The following is a 22,945-nucleotide window of genomic DNA, read 5'->3' on the forward strand; positions in this document are numbered from 1 at the left end:
CTGCTGGTGGGATTGCAAACTGGTGCAGCCATTCTGGAAAACTGTATGGAGGTTCCTCAAAAAATTAAAAATAGAACTAACCTACGATCCAGCAATTGCTCTACTAGGTATTTATCCAAAGAATACAAAAATGCTGACTTGAAGGGGCACATGCACCCCAATGTTTATAACAGCACTATTGTCATAGCCAAAGTATGGAAAGAGCCCAAATGCCCATTGACTGATGAATGGATAAAGAAGATGTTGTGTACACACACACACACACACACACACACACACACACACACACACGATAGAATATTACTCAGCAATCAAAAAGAATGAAATCTTGCCATTTGCAACGATGTGGGTGGAACCACAATGTATTATGTTAAGCAAAATGAGTCAGTCAGAGAAAGACAAATATTATGTGATTTCACTCATATGTGGAATTTCAGAAACAAAACAGATAAACATAGGGGAAAGGTAAGCAAAAATAAGATTAAAACAGAGAGGGAGGCAAACCATAAGAGACTCTTACATACAGAGAATAAACTGAAGGTTGCTGGCAGGGTGTTGGGGGGAGGGATGGGCTAGATGGGTGATGGGCATTAAGTAGGCACCTGTTGGGATGAGCACTGGGTGTTATAGATAAGTGATGAATCACTAAATTCTATTCTTGAAATCATTATTACACTATATGTTAACTAACTTGGATTTAAATGAAAAAAAAATAATAAATAAATAAATAAATAGATAAAAAATTACTGGAGTTATTTCTGATTTTTCATACATAATTATTTTTTAATTATTTCCAAAAGCTGAACATCACAGTCTAATATATGCATGTATACTGATTTACTTAAGGAATACTACGCATTTTAGCTTCATCTTTGCCTTATAAATAAATTATATTAGCTACTTATACAATGCATTATTAAAATTAAGTAATGAATAATACCATATAAATTTATTATTGTTTTTATGATCTTCCAAAAACCTTATTACATTAGTTACATTAGTATTAATTACATTAGTTCTTTTTTTTTTTTAAGTTTATTTATTTTGAGAGAGAGAGCATGATCAAGGGAGGGGTAGAGAGAGAGAGGGAGACAGAGAATACCAAGCCGGCTCTGCACTGTCAACAGAGTCTGATGTGGGACTCGATCTCACAAACCGGGAGATCATGACATGAGCTGGTATCGACAGTCGGTCACTCAACCAACTGAGCCTTCCAGGAGCCCCATTAATTACGTTACTTCTTATGTCATCTTAATCTTGAATTGACTGCTTTCAGTAATCTTTTAAGAGATATATTCCATAATTTACCTTACGTAATTTTATTATATGCGGAAAATTCTTACTACAATGTTAATGTAAATTGGTAAAAAGAGCCAGACTTTCTGCCAGAAATGAAGTCTAATCTGGCTGTGTTGACTCTGAGGACTGGCTTTATTAATTATATTAGATGGCTGACGTTGTACAAAAATTTATGTCACTTCTGGTCCTCCCGCCAAGGCAGGATTAAACATGCGAGAGATTTATTAGGAAACAAAACCCTATGGAGAGAAGAAGAAAGAGCAGGAGCTGGCAGGATGGCCTTCGGAGCACAAGGCAATCCTAACACCTTTGAAAGAAGAGGAAGGAAGAAGAGTAAAGTAGGAAAAGCCTCAGACTGCAATGCGGCTCTGAGAAAGCTTTGACTCTGGATATAGAGTCCCAAGTTGCGTGTTTGGCCCCGCCCCCCTCCGTGTTCCCAGGAATGGGTGGGCACTATTATTCCCACTACTACTACTAGCTGGAGCTGTCCAAGGAAAGTACCGCCTCAGTGCAACCTCAGTGGTGGAACCGAAGAGCCAAAACTAGGTCTGCCGGCTGAGGGTGCTCCCCACAGCGAAAGCTGAATGACGTCTCTCATAGCCACCACAACGGAATGAGTTAAATCTACAATCTGCAGTCTTAAGTTTTGAAAAGAATGTATTTAAAGTATATAACATAATAAAAAGCATTCTTAACCAAAATATTGCATTGGCAAAGGTCTTTTGAAGTTAGTAATATTTATGTAATTTTCATAGGCTTCTTTGGGCCGATTGGGTTAAAACGTGAAAAAAAAAGTCGTTAAAAGTCTATGCGAAAAATAATAGATATAATTGATAGTCATTTGAAAAGTTTTATCAATTCTCTGAATTTGGAGACTAACTGATTATAATGACTGAGTAACAAATGGTAGCACCAAATTCTGATCTGGTTTGCATTTATCGTAGACTTAAAATTCTGGAGCTTCAAGGCACCATAGGGATTATCTGGACCAAACGGTTCATTGAGAAGATGGAGAAATAATTTACTCATCCAAAATCAAATGCATAGTAAACTGCATCAAGATGAAAACCCAAGTCTCTTCCAATGTACCTCAACACCTTTCAACGACACCTTCTAATTCCTTAGCTGTGATAGGTATATACATTCCAGCCTAAGAGAGATATATGGAAACACTATAAAATTAGAAGTTTGATTTCCTGTTCAACCTATGGGCTTAGCCACACGACTCTAGACAATATGCATGTATAGGAGACAAATATACTATGGGTAATAAATATTAAAGTCAGAAATGCTTTTGGCATTTCTGCCCTGGACAGGCAAAATGTGGCTACCATTCTCTGAGTAATGCTGGCAAATAAAAACACAGACCATTGCATAAAGTGTATTTCGTTTCTTGAGCAGTACTCCTTCCCAAGGATAGGGTCAATTTTTCCAACAAATACGAACTTTTGTGAGGCATATTTAGCCTTCCTCATAATGTATCATCAGAACAATTCAGAGGACAGAACAAGAGAAAAGGAGAGAAAGAAAAGATAGCAATCTTTGATTTGATATTAAAGTTGCGGGTATTCGTCATTTGGATTTTATAAATGAGTACTAAAATAAATTTACTTTGAGTGAATACTCTTACCTCTTAAATTGCATAGTTTTAAAAATCTAATATATTTGGTTTATGTAATATACTTGTATATTATTCTAGAGGAATTCATTTTTATGCCCAAAGTCAAATTATGCACTTATACATATAATTGCATATGAATAGAAACCTGCCTCAAACTTTTCTTCTTTGAAATGTGCCTTTAGGTTATATGAGAATAGAATAAGCACAGAGTCAAATAGCACTTGACTATTTTGCATTCTTATATCATAAATTGATGTTGAAAAGACAACATCTTAGATTTGTTGAGTATAGCTAAAGCATTGTTTAGAGGGAAAATTATAGCATGAAATGCTTATATGAATAAAAGATTTAAAATCAATTCTCTTCAAAGTTTTCACTTGAAGAAACTAGGGAAAGATAAGCATATTAACCCAAAATAAATAGAAACAATAAATTAATAAAAGTGAGAGCAGATATCAATGGAGACAAGCAAAGAATACAATCAAAGTACCAATAAAAGAAGGGACAAAGGAAATTCCTTTCAACAAATGGCTCTAGCAACTAGAGAGCCACACAAAAAAAAGAAACTTTAGTCAATCCCAATTTCACTTAATATACAGAAACTCATTCAGATGAGTTAAGGACCTAAATGTAAAGGACCTAAATGTAAAGCTAAAGCTACAAACAAGTAGAAAGAAAGAATACCTGCTCAACTTGAGGGAAGGCAAACTTGTCTTAGGACACAAAAGCACTGACTACCATAAAAATAACTGATTAACTGGACTTTCACAAGTTAAAAACTGTTACTCACGAAAGGACACGATACAATTAAACAGAGAGCCACAGACTGGAAGAAAAGAGCCGCCAATATGTATCTGACAGAGGACTTGTATTCACAAAGTATAAAGAATACTTAACACCTAAGAAAAGCAATCCAACTGAAGAATGGGTGAAACACCTTCCAACAGAATGCGTAAGAATGATGCAGTAAGAACATAGAAAGTTGTTCTTCATTAGTCAACAGGGAAATGTAAGTTACAACTATAATAAGATGCCACTTCACATCCAATAAGATAACAAAAAGACCTATACCACCAACTGCTAGTGAAGATTCAGAGCAAATACAATTCTTACACATTGTTGGTGGAATGTAAAATATAATCAATTATGGAAAACTGTTCAGCCCATTGTGCTAAAGTTGCAAATATATCTGCCCTACAACGTAACAATTTTTATTCTAGATATTTCCTCAATAGAAATGAAAGTATGTGTTCAGAAAAAGGCTTGGTAAAAGAAAGTTCATAGCAGCTTATTTATAATAGCCCAAAGAGCCTGGCGAGAATCCAAATAAAATATCATTCAACAATAATATTAACAAATTGCCAAGGCATTAAACATCAGGGAATCTCAAAAATATTATATTGCACAAAAGAAGCCAGGCACAAAAGAGTTCTTTATAATATAAACTCAGGAACCATCAATGCTAATCTCTGATGACTGGAGTCAGAATGGTGATTGTCTGTGGTGGGTAAGAATTGACTGTATGGGGCCACAAAACTACTTTCTGAAATCGTATCTATGTTCTATAATATATTGGTCATACAGATGTACACATTTTTCAAAATCATTAAATTATACACATGGGATCTATGTATTTCACTCTTTATAAATTTTACCTCAATAATGAAATGATGCAATAAAAATAAATTTCTTATGTACACTTCAACCACTGCAAGTAAAAATTGCAACTATAGGTATATTGGGGGAATTAGGATCCTTTCTGTGAGTCATAGGTTTTTAAATTTATTTCTTGTGTAATGCGGTTTTTATTAAAAGAATAACAGACTATTTTTGCTATTTCTTATAGCATTTTTATTACTATATTGATGTTTTTATTTATTTACTTTTAATGTTTATTTATTTTTGAAGGAAAGAGAGACAGTGTGAGTGGGAAAGGGGCAGAGAGAGACAGACACAGAATCCGAAGCAGGCTCCAGGCTCTGAGCTGTCAGCACAGAGCCCGACGCGGGGCTGAAACCCACAAACTGCAAGATCGTGACCTGAGCCGAAGTCAGACGCTCAACTGACTGAACCACCCAGGCGCCCCACTATATTGATGTTTTTAAAACAAAGTATTGTTATAATTTGTCGAACATCCAAGGCTGCTTTCCTTCTCCCTACTTTCGTATCTGGAGGGAGCCTGACCAGTATGTGGCATTTTGGCCTACTTAGTAAGTTTTTCCCTAACAGTTATTTATAAGGAAAAGATCGTTTAAAAGGCAGATCAAGAGGAGTTCAGTTCAGTCAAATAATAATGTAATTTAAGTTTGAAAACCAGCAGACATTAAATTCATTCTAAAAATAATTAGTCTCTCTAGAATTTTCTCCAAAGAAAACAATTACAAAAACATATCGTTATTATAAAACAACTGGGGTTTTTTTTTAGCAGATAAGAAGTCTTTATTATTTATTTGAAAGCAACTTAAAAATTTTTTCAACTCAAGGATCTTTTCTGGCTACTTGCTGTGTGTGATACAAATGAAATAGTTTCTTACAATGTGAGACCAACTCCAGTTGGTTTTATTCATGTCAACGTAAAAACAGGTAAGGAAAATTTGTTATTCTAGTAACTGGCATTTTTAAAACTCTCACATTAAGAGGATATTTGTAAATTATAAAGCCTAGAAAGTTTAAGACCATATATAGTTCTTTGTTTCAAAGCCAAACCAGGATCCTAAAGTTTGAGAGAATTACTGGCTTTACAAATTAGAAATGAAAGAATTAGTGAGTTGTTGTTTTCCTAAAATTGCCCAGCTGCTTCTAACTTGGGAAAGATAAATGCAGGTTAGGAACACCACTGGAGGCTGCCAAACACAGCATTAGTGAGGAGCCAAGCTGAGTGGCGGAGAGAACGAAGCAAACAATTTACAGAGAAATCTCTTGTGAAGATGGTTTTTTCTGAGGAAGCGCCACAGGAAGTTCATAATAACCTCTTGAACGCTCGTAAAGTTCATAGCTGCAAAGTATCACAGTAGCTGTTCACACTTCATACACCTGGAACATTTAGCTGTAGAAAGCAGAGTTCTGCTTAAAGCAGAGCTCTGAATAAAAGGAAACAATAAAGGTAAGGGATGAGTTGCAGGTCAAATTAGCACGCGCTGGCTGTTGGACAAATTCCCACAGAGCCATGGCACTGTTAACAAGCATGCAGGCCACTAAAACAGATGACCCGTCATTAGAGGGTAAGACCTAATTCTGCGTGTCCCCCAACAAAATACTGCATATGAAATCATAAAAGAAAGAAAATTAAGCTGTCTTTAAAAGCACTTAAAGACAGCAAACTTTAATCCTTCATTTAACAAACATTTAACATTTCCTGTTCCCATATATTTTACATAAACAGTCTTAATTGTTAACAATCCTGCTGCTGAACTATTGCCTACTTGGGGGGGCACCTGGGTGACTCAGTCAGTTAAGAAGTATTGCCTACTTTATGGATGAAGAAGCACAGAAAGGTCACAATTATTTGTCTATCTATCTACATAGGTTCCTTTAGGGCATGGATAGCATTTTACTTAACATTGTGGCCCTAAGGCACAGTAACTAGTCCACATCATGAAGTACAGTTGAGCTGGCCTCAAAATAAAATAAGATTAGAATAAAGTAGAGGCATGGGAGAGAAGGTAGGAAAAAAACCAACCAACCAACCAACCAACCAACCAACCAACCAACCAAACAAACAAACAAGGGGCATATCCAGGGTGTGAAAATGCATATCTGTAAGTATATAGATAACAATTTGAAAAGCTATTAAGGAAAAATAATTCAGTCTCCTTCTTTCATTACTTGTTCTTGTACCTAATTCAACTCACAAATCCAATACTAGCAGGAAATACTAAACTCCTGTATATTACCTTATTGGAGAGTCAGAAAAATATAGTCATCGGACTTGTACAAAACTTTTACACTCTGTTCAGTATCAATTTGCTTCTGCATCCCCTATATTGATCTTCACTCCAAGTCACTTGAATCAGCAATGATTAAACATTGCTCAATTCAGTTTTTGATATGCTCTTAATTTCAGTTTTGACACAATGCAAATATATCAGCTCTCTAGAATCTGAGAACACTCTTAGCATGTATTTGTTCAAATTGTAATTTAATTCTTCATTGTATGTGGGAAAGAAGTTCAAATTCAGTGTAGATTTCACAAACATCTTGCAATAGCTGTCTGTAATATGCGATGAAAAGCAGACATTGTCATTATCACAAACTATTCATATTGAGAAGTTTATAGTTCAGTATGTATTTTCCTTTCCTGATTATATAAATGCATACATATAATGACTATAGTGGAAATATTTCTTCCTGAATCATTAAGACTGAAAATTGAGTATATGTTTTTTTAAATTGACTTTTATTGGTAATATTTTAATATTTTAATCTATTTTATATGTATTAGATGTGTAACATAAAAATATGCAGTACATTAAATTTAAGTTGGCAAAAGGATTATGAATTCCTTCCAAGCCCAGAACATCTAGGGGAGTTTTGGTACAGCATGTAAAAAAGCTTAGAAGTGCCCACTCTGTCCTAACAAATAAAAAGCTGAGCCAACTGAAAAATCAACAACTCTTTTTACATCCATAACAGAAGTAAGGTCACAGACAAACCTTATATTGGAGAGAATGACAGGCAAATAGTGAGTCACAACCTACTAGAACAGTATTCCTAATTGATTTAACAGATAACATTTTGTTAAAAACAGTAGCAAAATGACTTTGCGTGTGTTTGTATATCATATATATGTTTATGTATGCTTATATGTAAGTGAAATGAATGACAGCAATGATACAAGGGATGGAAGGGAGGAATTAGGATTATTTTGTTATAGTTGGGCACTTCAGCATCCCTCTGTCAGAAATGTACAGATCCAGCATCCAGAAAATTAGTAAGAACACAGTTGAACTCAACAACACCATCAATTAGCTGCATATAATGGACGTCTATAGACTACATCATCCAACAGAATATACATTCTTCTCAAGCAAAGAGCATCCAGTATATTAGTCTTATTTTTAAAGTTTATTTATTTTGAGAGGGAGAGAGGGTGAGAGAGAAAACACATGCATGCACGGGTGAGCAAGTGTGAGTGGGGGAGGGGCAGAAAGAGAAGGAGAGAGAGAATCCCAAGCAGGCTTCATGATGTCAGCACAGAGCCCAACTCGGGGCTCAATCTCATGAACCTGAGATCATGACCTGAGCCAAAACCGAGTCGGACTTAACCGACTGAACCACCCAGGAGCCCCCAGTATATTATTTTAACTAAACTTTTTCAGTTTTCCCTCTGAAAGTCATATATATATATATATATATATATATATATATATATATATATGTGTGTGTGTGTATATGTATGTATATATATATATACACACACACACATATATACATATATATATATATATATATATATATATATATATAAAATATGTGACAGTTTTGAGAGTCCAAAATGATGTTTTATAATGCCCATTATGGAGTGATACATAATTCCCATAAAGCAACATGGTGTATTGCTTCTAATAGGTCACCATGGCATACTATCTGGAGTATCATTTGGAGTTGCCAGGGACTCCTATGAGATCTAATGAGAATAAAATAGTCTTAAAGCCAAAAAAAAAAAAAAGTGAAAATATTCTTTTCTCAACCAGGTATTGGTAGCTCTCAATCTACAAAAAATAGAAATTATGACCTGTTCTCTTAAACACACTGACTTGACCATTTATGCTCTCTAAAGAATTGCTTTGTGAGTCTTGAATTCCAGTTCAGTGGGAATATTACTGTGTTCCCTGGAGGAATTTCTTCCTTGTGTATTAAGATCTACAAATCCATTGAGTACAAGGTTGAAAGGATGAACAGTGATAATTTTATGTAGATTACACGGCATAACAGTGAAAGGGGTCACACTCAGCTTTATCTTTTGTTCCCAGTTCTGTGCATTTTTAGGATAGGAGAGATAGCAACATCCACTAGCTAGTTCTACCCATTTTTTCCCAGCCTATGCATTCTGCCTGAAAGAGACAGTATATACTGACCAATGATTTAAGGCATATACTACATCCTGTAAGACAGCACTCCAACCCCTCAGGGTATTGTCACTCCAATGATGCCATAACTGACCCTTCAGTAGGTCATTCTAGAATTTAATCAAGCCAGATATTTCTAGGTAGTAAGGACATGGTAAGACCAGTGAATTCTGTGAGCCTGAACCCAATGTCTCACTTCCTCCTCTGTGAAATGAGTCCTTGGTTGAAGGTAATGTAATACATGAAACCATAATGATAAGTAATACTTCCTGTAGGTCCGTGAATGATTGTGTGGACAGAAATACTGTAAGCAAGGAAGACAAGTCCATATGCATATTAAACATCTATATTCATGAGAATGCCCTTTCCCTGATAAAAAAGATCCAATATACTCAACTATCCATCAGATTGCCAGCTGGTTTCCCTGGGGAATATTATCATCTTGTGGCTTATTATTGTCCTCTGCTATTGGCAGATTAGACACCTGGCTGTGGTTGTAGCCAAATGGGACTAGGTGAAGCAAAATCCCTGTTGTTAAGCCCATAGATGAGTTCCATCCATATTGTCAGTGTTGGTTTGTGAATGAACCCATTGAGCAAACACCAGAAATCTGGTGGAAGAAGCTGATTGAGATACATAGGAGGAATAATCTTGTCTGCTTGATTACTGACAGCATCCTCTGCAGCAGATGCCATCTGGAGTGCACTTACATAGGACATGCTTACCCAAATGCATCCCCCCCCCCCAAACTCCTTATCATCAAGTTTTAAATATTATTCTAGGGGCGCCTGGGTGGCTCAGTCGGTTGTGTGGCCGACTTCGGCTCAGGTCATGATCTCGCGGTCTGTGAGTTCGAGCCTGTCGGGCTCTGTGCTGACAGCTCAGAGCCTGGGGCCTGTTTCATATTCTGTGTCTCCCTCTCTCTGACCCTCCCCAGTTCATGCTCTGTCTCTCTCTGTCTCAAAAATAAATAAATGTTAAAAAAAATTTTTAAAAAATATTATTCTAAGTCTCTTTCCAGTTGATTAACCTTGTAGGTACTGCCCATGGATCTCTGTAGATCTATACCACCAACTATGTTCCCATTGCACAAAAAGTAGATAACAAGATGTGCCACTTGAAAGTCTTCCCTTCGAGAGAATTCTTTATAGTGTCTTCCATGGCGTTCCAAAGTGGAGCTGCAGTAAAATGGGAAGCATATGTGCAGACCTTTCCCTAAACTGGATCATCTATTGACACTATGGTGTGAAGATCCTTCTGTAAACCAATTCTTTTTTTCCTTCCATTTCAGTGGTCATAGGCAACTGTCCATGAAGCCATAGTTGTTTGTTGAGGGGTAAGGGGGAAAGCAGTAGGAGTATATAACATGGGAGTCTGAAGTATCTACTTCATGTGGTTTACTTGTAACTTCTAAACCTACAAGGGTGTTCTTGAATATACAATTTCCACTTCACAATGGAATGATGCTGTGTACATTCAACTTTATGATTGGGTCAATCTGATAACATACAGTTTATTATGGGCATTTTTTAGTAATGTAGTCACTTAGTGAATCATCCAATGATAAGTATCCACATAAGAGGCAGAAGAACAGAAAACAGACACATTAAGAGAAGGAGGCCACATGTGACCATAAAGGCAGAGATTGGAATACTACAGCCAAAGAATCCAAGAAATGCCTGGAGCCACCAGAAGCTGGAAGAGGCAAGAAAAGATTCTCTCACATAGCATCTGGAGAGAGAGTGTCTCTGCCAACACCTTGATTTCAGACTTCTGGCCCGCAGAACTGTGAGAAAAGAAATACTTGTTGTTTTAAGCCATTCAGTTTGTTGTAATTTGTTACAGGAGCTCTAGAAAATGAATATGACTGTCCGTTTCATCCCCGTGGATCTGATTATCATTTAATCATCCTTATAAATCTCTTCAGGGTAAATCACTTTGCTCCTAGGGCTTTTTATTATAACTCTGCCCTCTTTTTCTCTGATGGTTAAGCTTCACCACTCAGCTTTTAGCGTTGGGGATCACATTGTTCCCATAAAATCAGGTTATCAAATTCCATAACGATATTCCCACTGTCATCTCCAGCCTATAGGGAACAGCCACCACAGAGCTTTTCAGGGAAGCTGGTAACACACTCACGACTGCATTTCTTAATGCCTTGGCGAAGATCCTCTTGTGTAGTACTGACACCTCTAAGGGGTGTCTGAGAAAGTCACACATAATAGATCCACCCCAACAACCCATTTTCCTGAATAATGTTTTCGAGGGAAGTTCTTGCATTTTGAGGTCATTGATATAGGTCACTTTCTAGTGGTAAACATATCTAGCAGTTCACAGCGCCTCAAGCCAACACAGTAAATCCTGAATTCTAGGCAAGAACATGAATTTGCTTTGGTGCAATCTTTTGTTTTGTCCTTTTTGGTCTAATAGTCTTAGAATAAACTCTTATACATGCTCCCCTAACTCTTGATAAAAACTGACACGATCCTACAACTCTTTCAGTATATAGGCTAACCCATACCCGACCATACCTTGTTTGTTCTTCCTCACCACTATCCTTACCTTAATGTGATCTAGCCTGGGTACACACTTTACTAACAGTATAACTCTGTAAACCTTCCAGTCAGGCTCTAGACTTAATCCCCAGTTACATCTGACAGGTAAACACAGGAGATAAGTAATTTCTTTAGAGTTATCATTAAGGTTTTCTGAATTTCTATCTGGGCCTTGTGTTGGACCTTCAAGGCTTTCAGTCTGTCCTTTCCTTATGAACCCTTTCAGTTGTAAGAAGTACCATCCTATGCCATAATCTTTGCCACCAAAGTGACTAGTTGGCTCAGCCATTTGATCTCCCTATGCTTATCCTCCACATGCACCCCTTTGTGCACCACCACTTGTGATATTTTGAGTTATCATGATGCTACCGCATGGTGCACATTACCAGTGTCCTATTTCCCCCTGGCAAGGAGGTTATCCATATGCTCTCCAAATATGTGAGCAGCCCAAGCCTAGATTCCATTTTAAAGTCTGTTTGCTAGGATTGTTCCTGGTACCAGTTACTGTTTTTGTCAGGGTCCAGGAGGCACACTCAAACTGTGAATTTGAGAAGTATTTAGAAAAGGGTTTACAAAGGAAAGGGCACGGTTTAAGGAAATCAAAATAAAAAAGTGAAGCACCTTCAACCTAGCTACAAAAGAAAGCAATTCACCTATAAGCTGAAGGAGTAAAGGAATGAGTCTCAGAACTCAAAGAGAGTTATAGAGTAGAAAGGCTGACCATACATACAATCGGAGATACGGCCTCCGGCAGATAAATGCAGTCACTGACAACAGACCAAAAATCAGATAGGAGTCAAGAGAATCAATACCCAACCTCTGTGTGTCTTCCAGATCTCAGATGTCCTGCTGATGCTTCCCACTGACCAGATGCAACTGGAGGACATTATACACTCACTGATACGTGCCTAAAGAGCAGCCTCTAAGGGCACACAACAGAGAAGAGAAGGGTGGAAGGGAAATCTGAAGAAGCAAATGAAGAATATCCAGCAAAAGACATTATTTATCTTTTAATATGTTTTTAAATTTTATTTTGCTAATATTTTGTTCAGGATTTTTGCATCTATATTCATTGTGAAAGTGGCCTATCATTTTCTTGTACTATCCTTGTCAAATTTTGGTATCGAGGATATGTTGGCCTCATGAGTTGGGGAGTATTCACTCGTTTTCTATTTCTTAGAGGAATATCTATAGATATTCCTTTAGAATTATTCGTTCTTTCAATGCTCATTTGCGACACAAGACAATTTTACTTGCATAATACTTTGGGCAAAGCATGTTACATAATCCTGCCACATTTCAATAGGATGAAGAATTGCAATCAGTCACCCAGTACCCCTGGAAAGAGAGGAGAAACATTTTCTACCTCTTGACTCACGATATTTTCATTTTTAAGGTTATCTGGGTCAAGAACTGCAAAGGGTCTGAGATGCTAACAAATTTGCCTGCTGGAATTTCGTAGATGAGAGTGGAAGACATGAGACTCCTAGGTCAGGGATGAAGCACAATCTATTGTTCACAGAAATAGCAGCGGCCAGAATATCAGCATTTTGCCCTAATTCCACCAGGGTGATACAAGGTCCAGACGCCACATGCACGCACAGTGAGTTGTTTGCAGGATAGAAATACTGGGCTTAGAGACTCTGAATCTTTTATAGTGAACAGTAAACACTATCCCTATCTTCCAAGACTGCTTGCTACACAAACATCCTTCAAAATAAGTCTGAAAAAAAGAGCAGAACTACTACCTTTGCTCAAAAGACATTCAGAAGTGCAAGAAGCCTATGGAGAATTGTCTTTCAAATGACTTTTTTTAAACTTACTTTTGTATCTAACATGGAGATTAATTATTCATTTATACTGTGAATAATAATTTATCAAGATAAAGTAACTCTCTTTGCTCTGCTGTTTTTCTTCTCAGTTTCATCCGGGAAATTAATATTGCTACCATTTTTTTGTTGTTGTTGTCTGCTTACATAGGACTATTGCAATTTTACAAAGTATCATTATTTTTAACCTTTCTATGTCATTCCATTTGGGGTATATATCTGGTACACAGCAAATAGTTCACTCTTTGGATACACTATGATAATAACTATCCTTCACTAGATAACTTTACCTATCTGAATTTACACACTGTGACTTTTTAACCTGGTTTCTTATATGTACTTCTTCCTGCTCACCTTAGAAAATAAAAACAAAAATGCTTTATTTCATAATAGTTCTCAAGTTTGTTGTTCCCTTTTTGCCTCCAGAAATGTGGAGTTTATAATTCAATTTTCATTCTGCTAGCATTAGTCTTTAAATTTTTTAACTAAATATTTTAATATCTACTTTCCTATCTATCTGTTGAAACTTCTCCCATTAAAAAGACTTGGAACACTTTTATCCCTCTGAATGCTCCTATAGTAGACATTTTATTGAACACTTTGTCCCTTTCCTCTAAATTCTAGGGAACTATCTTGAGCTAATCCATCAAATCTCTTTCAAGAATGAAACCTGCTGGTCATTGCCATTTATGTGTTGTTTTTGGGAATTTAGCAATTGTTTATCTGGGTAATAGCAATTTTTTCCCAGTATCAATTTCTCCCCAAAGGACGAAAAGTGCTATCAAATATCCTTAACATGAATGAAGAGATTTGTTATGTGAATATCATTCCTCAGAAGGGTCCCTTTTTAATTTTTTAATCCAGATAGATAGATAGATAGATAGATACAAGCTGATCAAGAATAGTCACTATATTTATACATATATATATATACACATATACATATGTACATATGTGTATACATACACACACATATATACATGTATACACACACATGCGCACACACACACACACATATATATACACGCATATATATAGTGACTATTCTTGATCAGCTTGTTTTGCAATTTGTAAAATATTGTTCTATTCTATTGTTAGGCCTGTAACCATATAATACAGTCTTCATAAAAGAGAAAGAAGGAAACACCTTCTACAGCTTCATTAGTTAGTGGGCTGAGGGAAATATGTTCATCAGGCCATAAAGTTGAGGAATGCAGATACTATGGAAGCAGGAGAACCTAACTGCTCAACAAGTCATTGCTCTCCAGTATGCTGGAGTTAAAATTTTAGTGGGTAGCAACCTGACTCCCCCTCCGCCCCCACTCTGCCCACTGATGGCTCTCTAGCCAGATACCTCTTCTCGTCCCTTCTGCTGTGGATTTTCAGATAGCTGTGTAAAACGAGTAGTTCTAGAAGGATTGAAAAGTGTTTACCAGAATAGTTGACTTTATTGAGGAAAGTCTTTCTGCTGTTGAGCTGTGTTTTCCGCTTAATGGTTATTCTCCCAGCCCTGTAGGTACTGCCCCTTTCCATTAATGAATTTAATTGCTCTGGTTGGTCCACCCCTCCTTGTTGTATTCCAAAATCTTCTATACTAAGAGCAAACGCTATCTAGTCAGTTGCTTCACCTTGGGGCAAATAGAAGAATTCTCAAAGTCTCTTATTTGTCCCTATCTGAATATTTCTCCCTTGCTGCTTGCCTCCCCACCCTTCCACCTCTAAGATGGGGCATTCTCCTACATTGTCTTGTGAAAATCTGATAATTTACATTCCGGTGTAAACCCACTCTTGTCTGCCTTAAGTTGTTACCTGTTTATCAGTGATCAGTCTAACCCCATCTGTAATTCACCATTTAGCAAGTTCCCAGAATGTCTGAATTGTCCATGAAACCTTGAAATTAACAGCATTATAGCACTTTGTTCCTTTGATGTTTAGTTCCTTAAAAATAATTGCCATGGGGGCGCCTGGGTGGCGCAGTAGGTTAAGCGTCCGACTTCAGCCAGGTCATGATCTCGCGGTCCGTGAGTTCGAGCCCGCGTCGGGCTCTGGGCTGATGGCTCAGAGCCTGGAGCCTGTTTCCGATTCTGTGTCTCCCTCTCTCTCTGCCCCTCCCCCGTTCATGCTCTCTCTCTGTCCCAAAAATAAAAAAAATAAACGTTGAAAAAAAAAAATTAAAAAAAAAAAATAATTGCCACGTACCACGATTTTGCTAAATTAAAAAAAAATTGTAGATATCTTACAAAATATGTTGTTGAAATGTTGGCAAATATTTATATAGAACAAATATTAATATTTAGATTGAATTCCTTGATCACTAAACTTAAGAGAACAGCTCATTATCTACTGATTGGAATTAGGAGAAAGATTCTCCCCCCACCCCACCCCCAAATTATTGTGCGTGCGTGCACGCGTGTGTGTGTGTGTGTGTGTGTGTGTGTGTGTGTGTGAAATACTGCTACTTGAGTTATAGAGTTTCACTTTAAATTCTTTCTCTCTAGCGAGATATCTTCTATTTAGTCATCCAGCTCCACTTTTCCCATTATCTCTTCTACTCTTTGCCCCAGAGCTGCATGAATTATTCCAACAGACTTCTATTTCTCCTGCTTTACTTCTGGGTTCTATAAATGGGAAATGCAAGCAGGAGACTGGAGGAAGGGAGAAGTATGAAATTAGAGTATTTATTTCTCCAGTTCCTGAGACCATCTAGGGTTGGCCATCCCTTGACAGTTGTTTTCTGATCCTCTCATATATCTACGTTACACTCTGAGTTCTCAGACCTCTCCCTCCCCAGGCTCATTGGAGACTAGCGGTAGAGACAGCTTATCTCGTACTGGCCCAGGGTTCATGCACTATTCCTTTAGTTTCCCTACACACTGCCCACACTTTATAATAAGGCCCTTTGTAAATAAACCCTCCTTGAATTTTCCTATTTTGAGTGTGCCATCAATCTCCTCTTAAGACTGACTCACACATTCTTCCTACAGAATTTCATCATTGCCCCACTGGCAGTTTTACTCCCACAGTAAAAGATAGTTCTACCGTTTACCCTGTTTTCCAGCATAGAATGCGTTTATTTGTTTGTTTGTTTATAAATAATTCCAGTTGTTTTACTGGGATTTCAGGAAGGATGGAAGATAAAAGTAGAAGATACAAAGTGAAGATTCACATCACTGTATTAAAACATAGCATCTTTTGTCTTACCTGTAAAGATTTTCAAAAATGGAATTCTATGTTTCCTCCCATCCACATACTGACTATTCTTCTATAACTACATTTACCTTAAAATAAATTACTTGAGTTGAAAGTTGAGCCTAGGTTTTGTTTGTTGGTTTTAACTATAGGGCACTTGAGATTTTAAATATTTTAATGTAAAAATGTGAAGAATAAAATGTTCTCTTTACCTTAAAACATTAATTTCAGGAACAAAACTATATTTCAATTGATCACTAATTGTGTAACAATAAAGCATTTATATAGGGATGTTTTATGTTTATACAACTTATGATAATATGAGAAACAAAAAACAATTAAAATCAATAAAAAGATAAAATTCTATTTCCATATTGTGTGGTCTCTTATTACTCTATTAGCAGTGGACAAAAGTGCTGATCATCAAACACTCCTGGATCTTCTAGGGACTAGGTCTCTGGGACACTATAATCTTAGGTGTTGTTTCTGAGTGATATTTCTTTCTGATCTCATCTATCTCACCATCATCAAGTATAAATGAAGCCAGCACTGGAATTTGAGAAAAATAGTTCTTAGCCAGGATATGTTTGTGTTTGATCTTGTGAATAAACGAGGGTTCATATCCCTAAAAGAAAAGAAAATCAAGTTCTATTAAATGTCACAGATATATTTTGCCAGGTAAAAAAATAAAAACACTTTCATGTCTCAGTTTTGTATACCAGTTCTCTCAGCCCACAGTATATTTCTTCCCAGTTTTGTCTAATATCTTTCAGGGCTCAGCTCCTATGACATTGTAAACTTGAGGCCTTTCCTGACTCTCCCTCTGACCTCTGAGTCCAAACTAATCCCTCCTTCCTCCTTACTTGCAGGTACTTAGTACTTTTATATATTTTAATTATAATATTTAGTTCATTCTGTCTTGAATTTCACTATTTGCTCAAGAGTCTTTCCATGATAAAAAAAATACTCCTTAAAGGCTCAAATTGGGTCTTTTTCATATATGTGTCTCTCAACACCACAAGGTAGATATCAATATTTTTGAATTATGATCTTGTCACGTTGGTTCTCTCTTTAAATGTACTTCAATACCCACACAATTACCAACTTGAATTATTTTTTTCTAAGACTGGTACTTATCTCCCTGTCCAAAACAAAGATCACAATGGTGTTGTGACAATATAAACCTCCCTTTGCTCACCCTTTTTACTACCTTAATTCCCACCTCATGAGTCCATTTTCTGTCTTTAAGTAGAAAATAACCTTTCTGCCTTTATCAAGTCTCTGTACCTTTCCATTTTTATTCTTAATTAATGTTTAGGCTTCTGGTCTCTCCACAGCTATAGCATACTTTGAACTTTCTCTGTTATGTAGCATTGCCACAGTGTAAGATAATCTGTTTTCTACTAAGAGTGGCAGACTGCTAGTTGCCAACCCAATATTCACTCTTTCTTCTATTCATATTTAGAGGCCTGATTTTGCAGAAGGGCCTTATTTTGTATTGTGTGATGTGCTCAGCTTTCCTAGCCTTTATTCTATCTAGGGGTGGCCATGTGACAAGTTTCAGGCCACTATACATACATGTATATATAATAGAAGCCATTGGATGAAGCTTACAAGAAAGCTTTTTAAGAGAATGAGCTATTTTATCTCTAAGACTCCACAAGCATGAGAATGAAAGTCAAAGGTTAAAGATGGCTGAAGAGAAAGTTAGAAGGCTTGGGTTTCTGAGAGCACTGTGGAGCCACCATCTGGACTTAACCTCTTGTTTGATAAGGAAATTAACTTCACATTTAATTAAGTCATTATAAATTGCTTAGTCTGTTATTTCCAACCAAACTTAAATACAACAGAAACAATGATTGTGTCCATTACACATCCTTGTTTTTCTCCAAGCACTTAGCACTGTATCTGGCACATTCAAAAGAAAATTCTAGTTGAATTAATAAATACCATCCGTTTCCTTTATTAATCTTAATAATAAGATTAGTTATTTGAATTATTTCTTTTCAACTAAATCACTACTTGTACCTCCTCCTAGAATTTGTCTTCTAAAAGTAATACATCCCTCACTAAAGACCCTCCATAGTGTCAAAACAAATGTAAAGAGAGCCTGCAGGAAAAGAGCCAAAGGACACACCATTCTGGCAGAGAGTATCATGTAGGAGTGTCCTGGCTTAAAGTTTCCTTTTTACAGACCAATTTACGAGGGCAAAATACTCATCCTTTGCACTGATCTAACTATGTTCAACCACTTCTTAGTCCTTACTTCATTAAAAAAAAAAAAAACAAAAAACTAACACACTTCTGTTATTCAACATTAAATTATACATGTACAGATCTTTATAAGTTTTCAAAGTACCTTTATAGAAAAAAAACAATCATTAAAGGTGAGATAAGCATATTATGGTACATACAAGCAAAGGAACAATTAGCAACTCTTAAAGAATAATATAAAATGGAAAATATCCAATATATATTATCCCCTTTTTATATTATTTCCCTTTTCATATCATCCCCTTTTATAGATGAGAAAACAGGCACTAGGACATTGACAAATTTGCTCAACTTCTCCCAGCTCATAAATGATAGAGCCAGAATTCAACCAAGGCTGCTCTGATCCTCTATATTGATTCCATGATTTTAGCTACACTTTATAAAAATTTGTGAAGCAAAGAGGGCAGGTCTTAACATCCTACAGATTGTTAGTGACAGAAATGGGGACATACTGTGTCAGATCTCCTAACTTTACATCCATTGTTGTTCCTACTTTGACCAACGTGTGCACCATGAGAAATTGCTCTGCCTCATTTACGGTTCAGAGAACAGAAGTCTTTTCCACACTTTTCCTATAACTTGTGTCATGATTACAGGGGGCCAAGATTATTTTAACGTTTGAGTATTTTTTTACTTACTGAGAAAGCAAATATCTCTGTACATTAAGGAAATTCTAGAAATGCTTTAACTTTAACTTGTGGCAAGATGCAAACTATTCTTTTTAAAAAGCTGAATATTAATAAAAGATTACACCTAGTCCAAAACCATAAAAAGGCATTTTTTTTTAGTTTGTCTGGTTGAGAACCTTAGCTCTCTTTATAGAAATTTATAGGCATCCAGAAGTTAGGAATGCATGTGAATAGAACATTTAATTGGATACTGCACTAATTTGATTAAATACACAAAGGGAGTGTGTGGATTAATTGAAACAGCAGAATATCAACTTTGGGAATGAACTTCAATCCCACTATAGGTCCTAGATGAAATGATATTGTAGTATTGGCTATGCTTCGAGTGATTACATATTTATGAAGCAGCTTAGTTTACTAAATATAATATTTAACACAGCTTCAATTTCTGCTGCTCTTTCTTTCAATCCCTAGAGTGCAATTTTTCTTAGCCTGACTTCTACTGGAAAATTATTCCAAAAAACTACAAATTTAACTAGTTCCTCCTCTTTAAACCCTCCCCCCTACCCAGTAAAAACACAAGCAGGGAATAGCACCATTCAAAATGACTATTATATTTGAAGTCAGTTCTTTATTTTCTCCTAACTGACATTCTGCATGAAATTCAAAGTATAGGAATTTAATCAATAGAAGGCAGAGAATCACTATCAACTGTTGGGTCCTAAGCTTGCTTCGTGTAAATGAAGCTCTCTGATGAACTCAATTCTGTTCATTGAAATGTTTTACAGATTGCATCTTGTAAGTTAATGAAATTAAATGGTATTGAATTTTTACAGCGTTTTCCCCACTCCTAGTCATTTGGGAGAAAATGAAAACTGGAGCCTCAGAACCATAGTCCATCAGTATAATTGCCATTTAGAGCACAAGATTATGAACAAAATTTGAGAATTTAGTGTGCTTTTTAGGCAGACTCATGATGGTTAATCAAAGAAAGGCAGAGTCTAGGTTACATAATACCTATCTGTTATTTCATTTATTCATTCAACAAATATTTAGTAAACCCCTAGTCTGGGACAGGCACTGGTGTAGGTATTAGAGATACAGACATGAATAAGCTAAATAAAACCTCTGTCCGCATGGAATTTACTATGGAACTATGTGCTTTTACTATGTGCTTCAACTTGCTATTATTAAGAGAGAGTGATATCCAGTTTAGATACTTGTAAGATGTTCTGATCTCTTATCTTGTCCTTTTCCATGCCTTGGCTTCCTTTAATTTTAATCTCAGCCATACACACCATCCACATATTTGTTACTGTTATCCAGTCTGTTTCTTAATCCAATGGAAGTATTTAAATTATCCTTGGAATGTAGTAAAAAGCAGTCACACTATCTCTAAAATTTTCAATGATTAAATGAGTTCCCCAAATAAATTCTCTGCTTTCTTACCTCTTCAATACTTGTTAGCTTGAGATGAGCAATGCTTTCATCTTTGGTAAGAAGAATGCAGTTCCAGGGGGACCATTCCAAGGACTTATCCCACCTGACCATGACCAGATCATGGAGATCATTCCAGGCACTGAGTGCTGACTGCGATGCCCAGATGTTCTCTATCAGGTACTGAATATCTTCTAGCTGCATGTCAAAACAAGTTTGAAAAATAATGTTTTCTTCTAAATATAACGTTTCTTTAATATTATTAAATTACTTGAAGAAATACATTATAAGAGTATATTTTTAAGAGAGAAACGTTATTCATGAAGTTGCTTCTTACAATTTATTTTTCTCCAAACCTCTGCTCATTCTGCCCAAACTACATTATCAGTTTCACAGTCATGACTGCATCTTTAACCCAGAAAAAGCTGCATATATTTCATCCAGTATGCTAATTTTACCTTACATGTATATGGTACTTGGTGCTTTTCAAAATTTGTCACTATCATCTTATTCTCAGGGTTATTGTAGGTCACTTTATTTCCATGTTACAAATGAAGAAATTGAGATTTAATAAAGTAAGCAATTTGCTTAGTGTTATTAAAAAGACTTTGTTGTTTTAATGAAAAAAATAAGGAAAATGGGGGAAATGAAATAACTGTTTAAAAACTTTTACAATTTAAACCATATTAGCTAAAAGTCTTGAAATGACTTCTTATCACAAAGTCTGCATATATAAACTTAGAATTGCCAGAGGGGCAAGCGTCACCAAGTATAAGCATAGATAAAAGTACTTTTATTTTATTTTAATTTTTGAGAGAGAGAGAGAAAGAGAATGAGTGGGGGATGGGCAGGGTGAGAGGGAGAGAGAGAATCTTAAGCAGGTTCCATACCCAGCATGAGCTGGGGGTTAGATCTCAGGATCTTGAGATCAAGACCTGACCGAAATTAAGAGTCAGTCGCTTTACCAACTCAGCCACCCAATGGCCCAAGGAGCCATTATTTTAAAAGGTTTCTGTGGGAAAGCAGGAATCTTTTCTGTAATATCAGTGAACAAATTTCATCCATGACTGACAACCCTTACTGATCATACCTGCATCAGGAAAGCAATTTTAGAATCATCTTCATAATTAGCTTCTGAATAGTAGAGCCGTTGAAGTAAACATTTGTACTTCAGAAATGATTCTCGTTGCCGAGTCTCATTGTCAAGGTTAATGCAGTTACGACACCGGTATGCACGGTGTGAGATGGATGATACGGCAAACTCTGTGGAAGGCAAATAGAGCTGGCAACTGTGGCAAAAGTAAATCTTCTTATAAAACTTCAATGGGTCTTGAGGGACCTAAAGAATAAAAGAGAGAGAGAGAGAGGAAGAGAGAGAAGGAAGGAAGGAAGGAAGGAAGGAAGGAAGGAAGGAAGGAAGGAAGGAAGGAAGGAAGAAAGAAAGAAAAGTTAGTTAGTTATAAAAGTCAGGCCAAATACTAACCAACAGAAATACTGAGGACTAACTTATCTTAGAATGAGATAAAAAGTTGGCTAATTTTTAAAGTCACATTTTCCCTTAACTTAATATTATACACAAAACTTAAATTTCAAGCAGTATTCATTTATCCTGCCAAAATGTTAAGAAATCTGTATTATTCATCAACCCTTGGATACATGTGGTAAAAACACCTAAAAATTAATTGGCATAAAAAAATTAGTAGGTGAAGGCTTTAGATTGCAAAATCATAAGAAAACTTCAAAGTGCTTTGGCACTTAATTTTTAAAAAGAATTTAGATTTTTGGTGCTATGCTACATTAATCTTACAGGCAATGGCTAGATTCATGTATAGATGAAAGTCCACTAAACTAAGTGTATTTCTTATTTCATTCATCCTAACACTAAATTTGGATTGGCTCAATGATCAATATTCAAAACTTGAAACTGTACATCATATAATAGTTCTATTTTTAAGTTTTTGAGGAACTTCCACACTGCCTTCTGTAATGGATGTACCAATTTAATTTCAAAGGACAGTGCACAAAGGTTCCCTTTCTCCATATC

The 22,945-nt window shown here is 36.2% G+C and overlaps 1 protein-coding gene across 2 annotated transcripts in view; it reads right to left on the reverse strand.

Annotated features, from left to right (window-relative positions):
• The window catches only part of IQUB (IQ motif and ubiquitin domain containing), a 121,331-nt gene that overhangs the window by 47,456 nt on the left and 50,930 nt on the right, over nucleotides 1–22,945 (reverse strand). The window contains exons 11-13 of one of the 2 annotated variants that reach the window (XM_045495479.1): nucleotides 21,992–22,240; nucleotides 20,914–21,099; nucleotides 16,823–17,186 (exon numbers count right to left, since the gene is read on the reverse strand). In XM_045495479.1, coding sequence (XP_045351435.1) covers nucleotides 17,004–17,186; nucleotides 20,914–21,099; nucleotides 21,992–22,240 — 618 coding nt within the window. In that variant the 3' untranslated portion in view covers nucleotides 16,823–17,003. Of the gene's footprint in view, nucleotides 1–16,822; nucleotides 17,187–20,913; nucleotides 21,100–21,991; nucleotides 22,241–22,945 lie in introns of those variants that run through there. The other variant, XM_045495480.1, reaches the window with a different exon arrangement.

Source organism: Leopardus geoffroyi, chromosome A2 (genome assembly GCF_018350155.1).
Source record: "Leopardus geoffroyi isolate Oge1 chromosome A2, O.geoffroyi_Oge1_pat1.0, whole genome shotgun sequence".
In the NCBI taxonomy this organism is placed as follows: Eukaryota; Metazoa; Chordata; class Mammalia; order Carnivora; family Felidae; genus Leopardus; species Leopardus geoffroyi.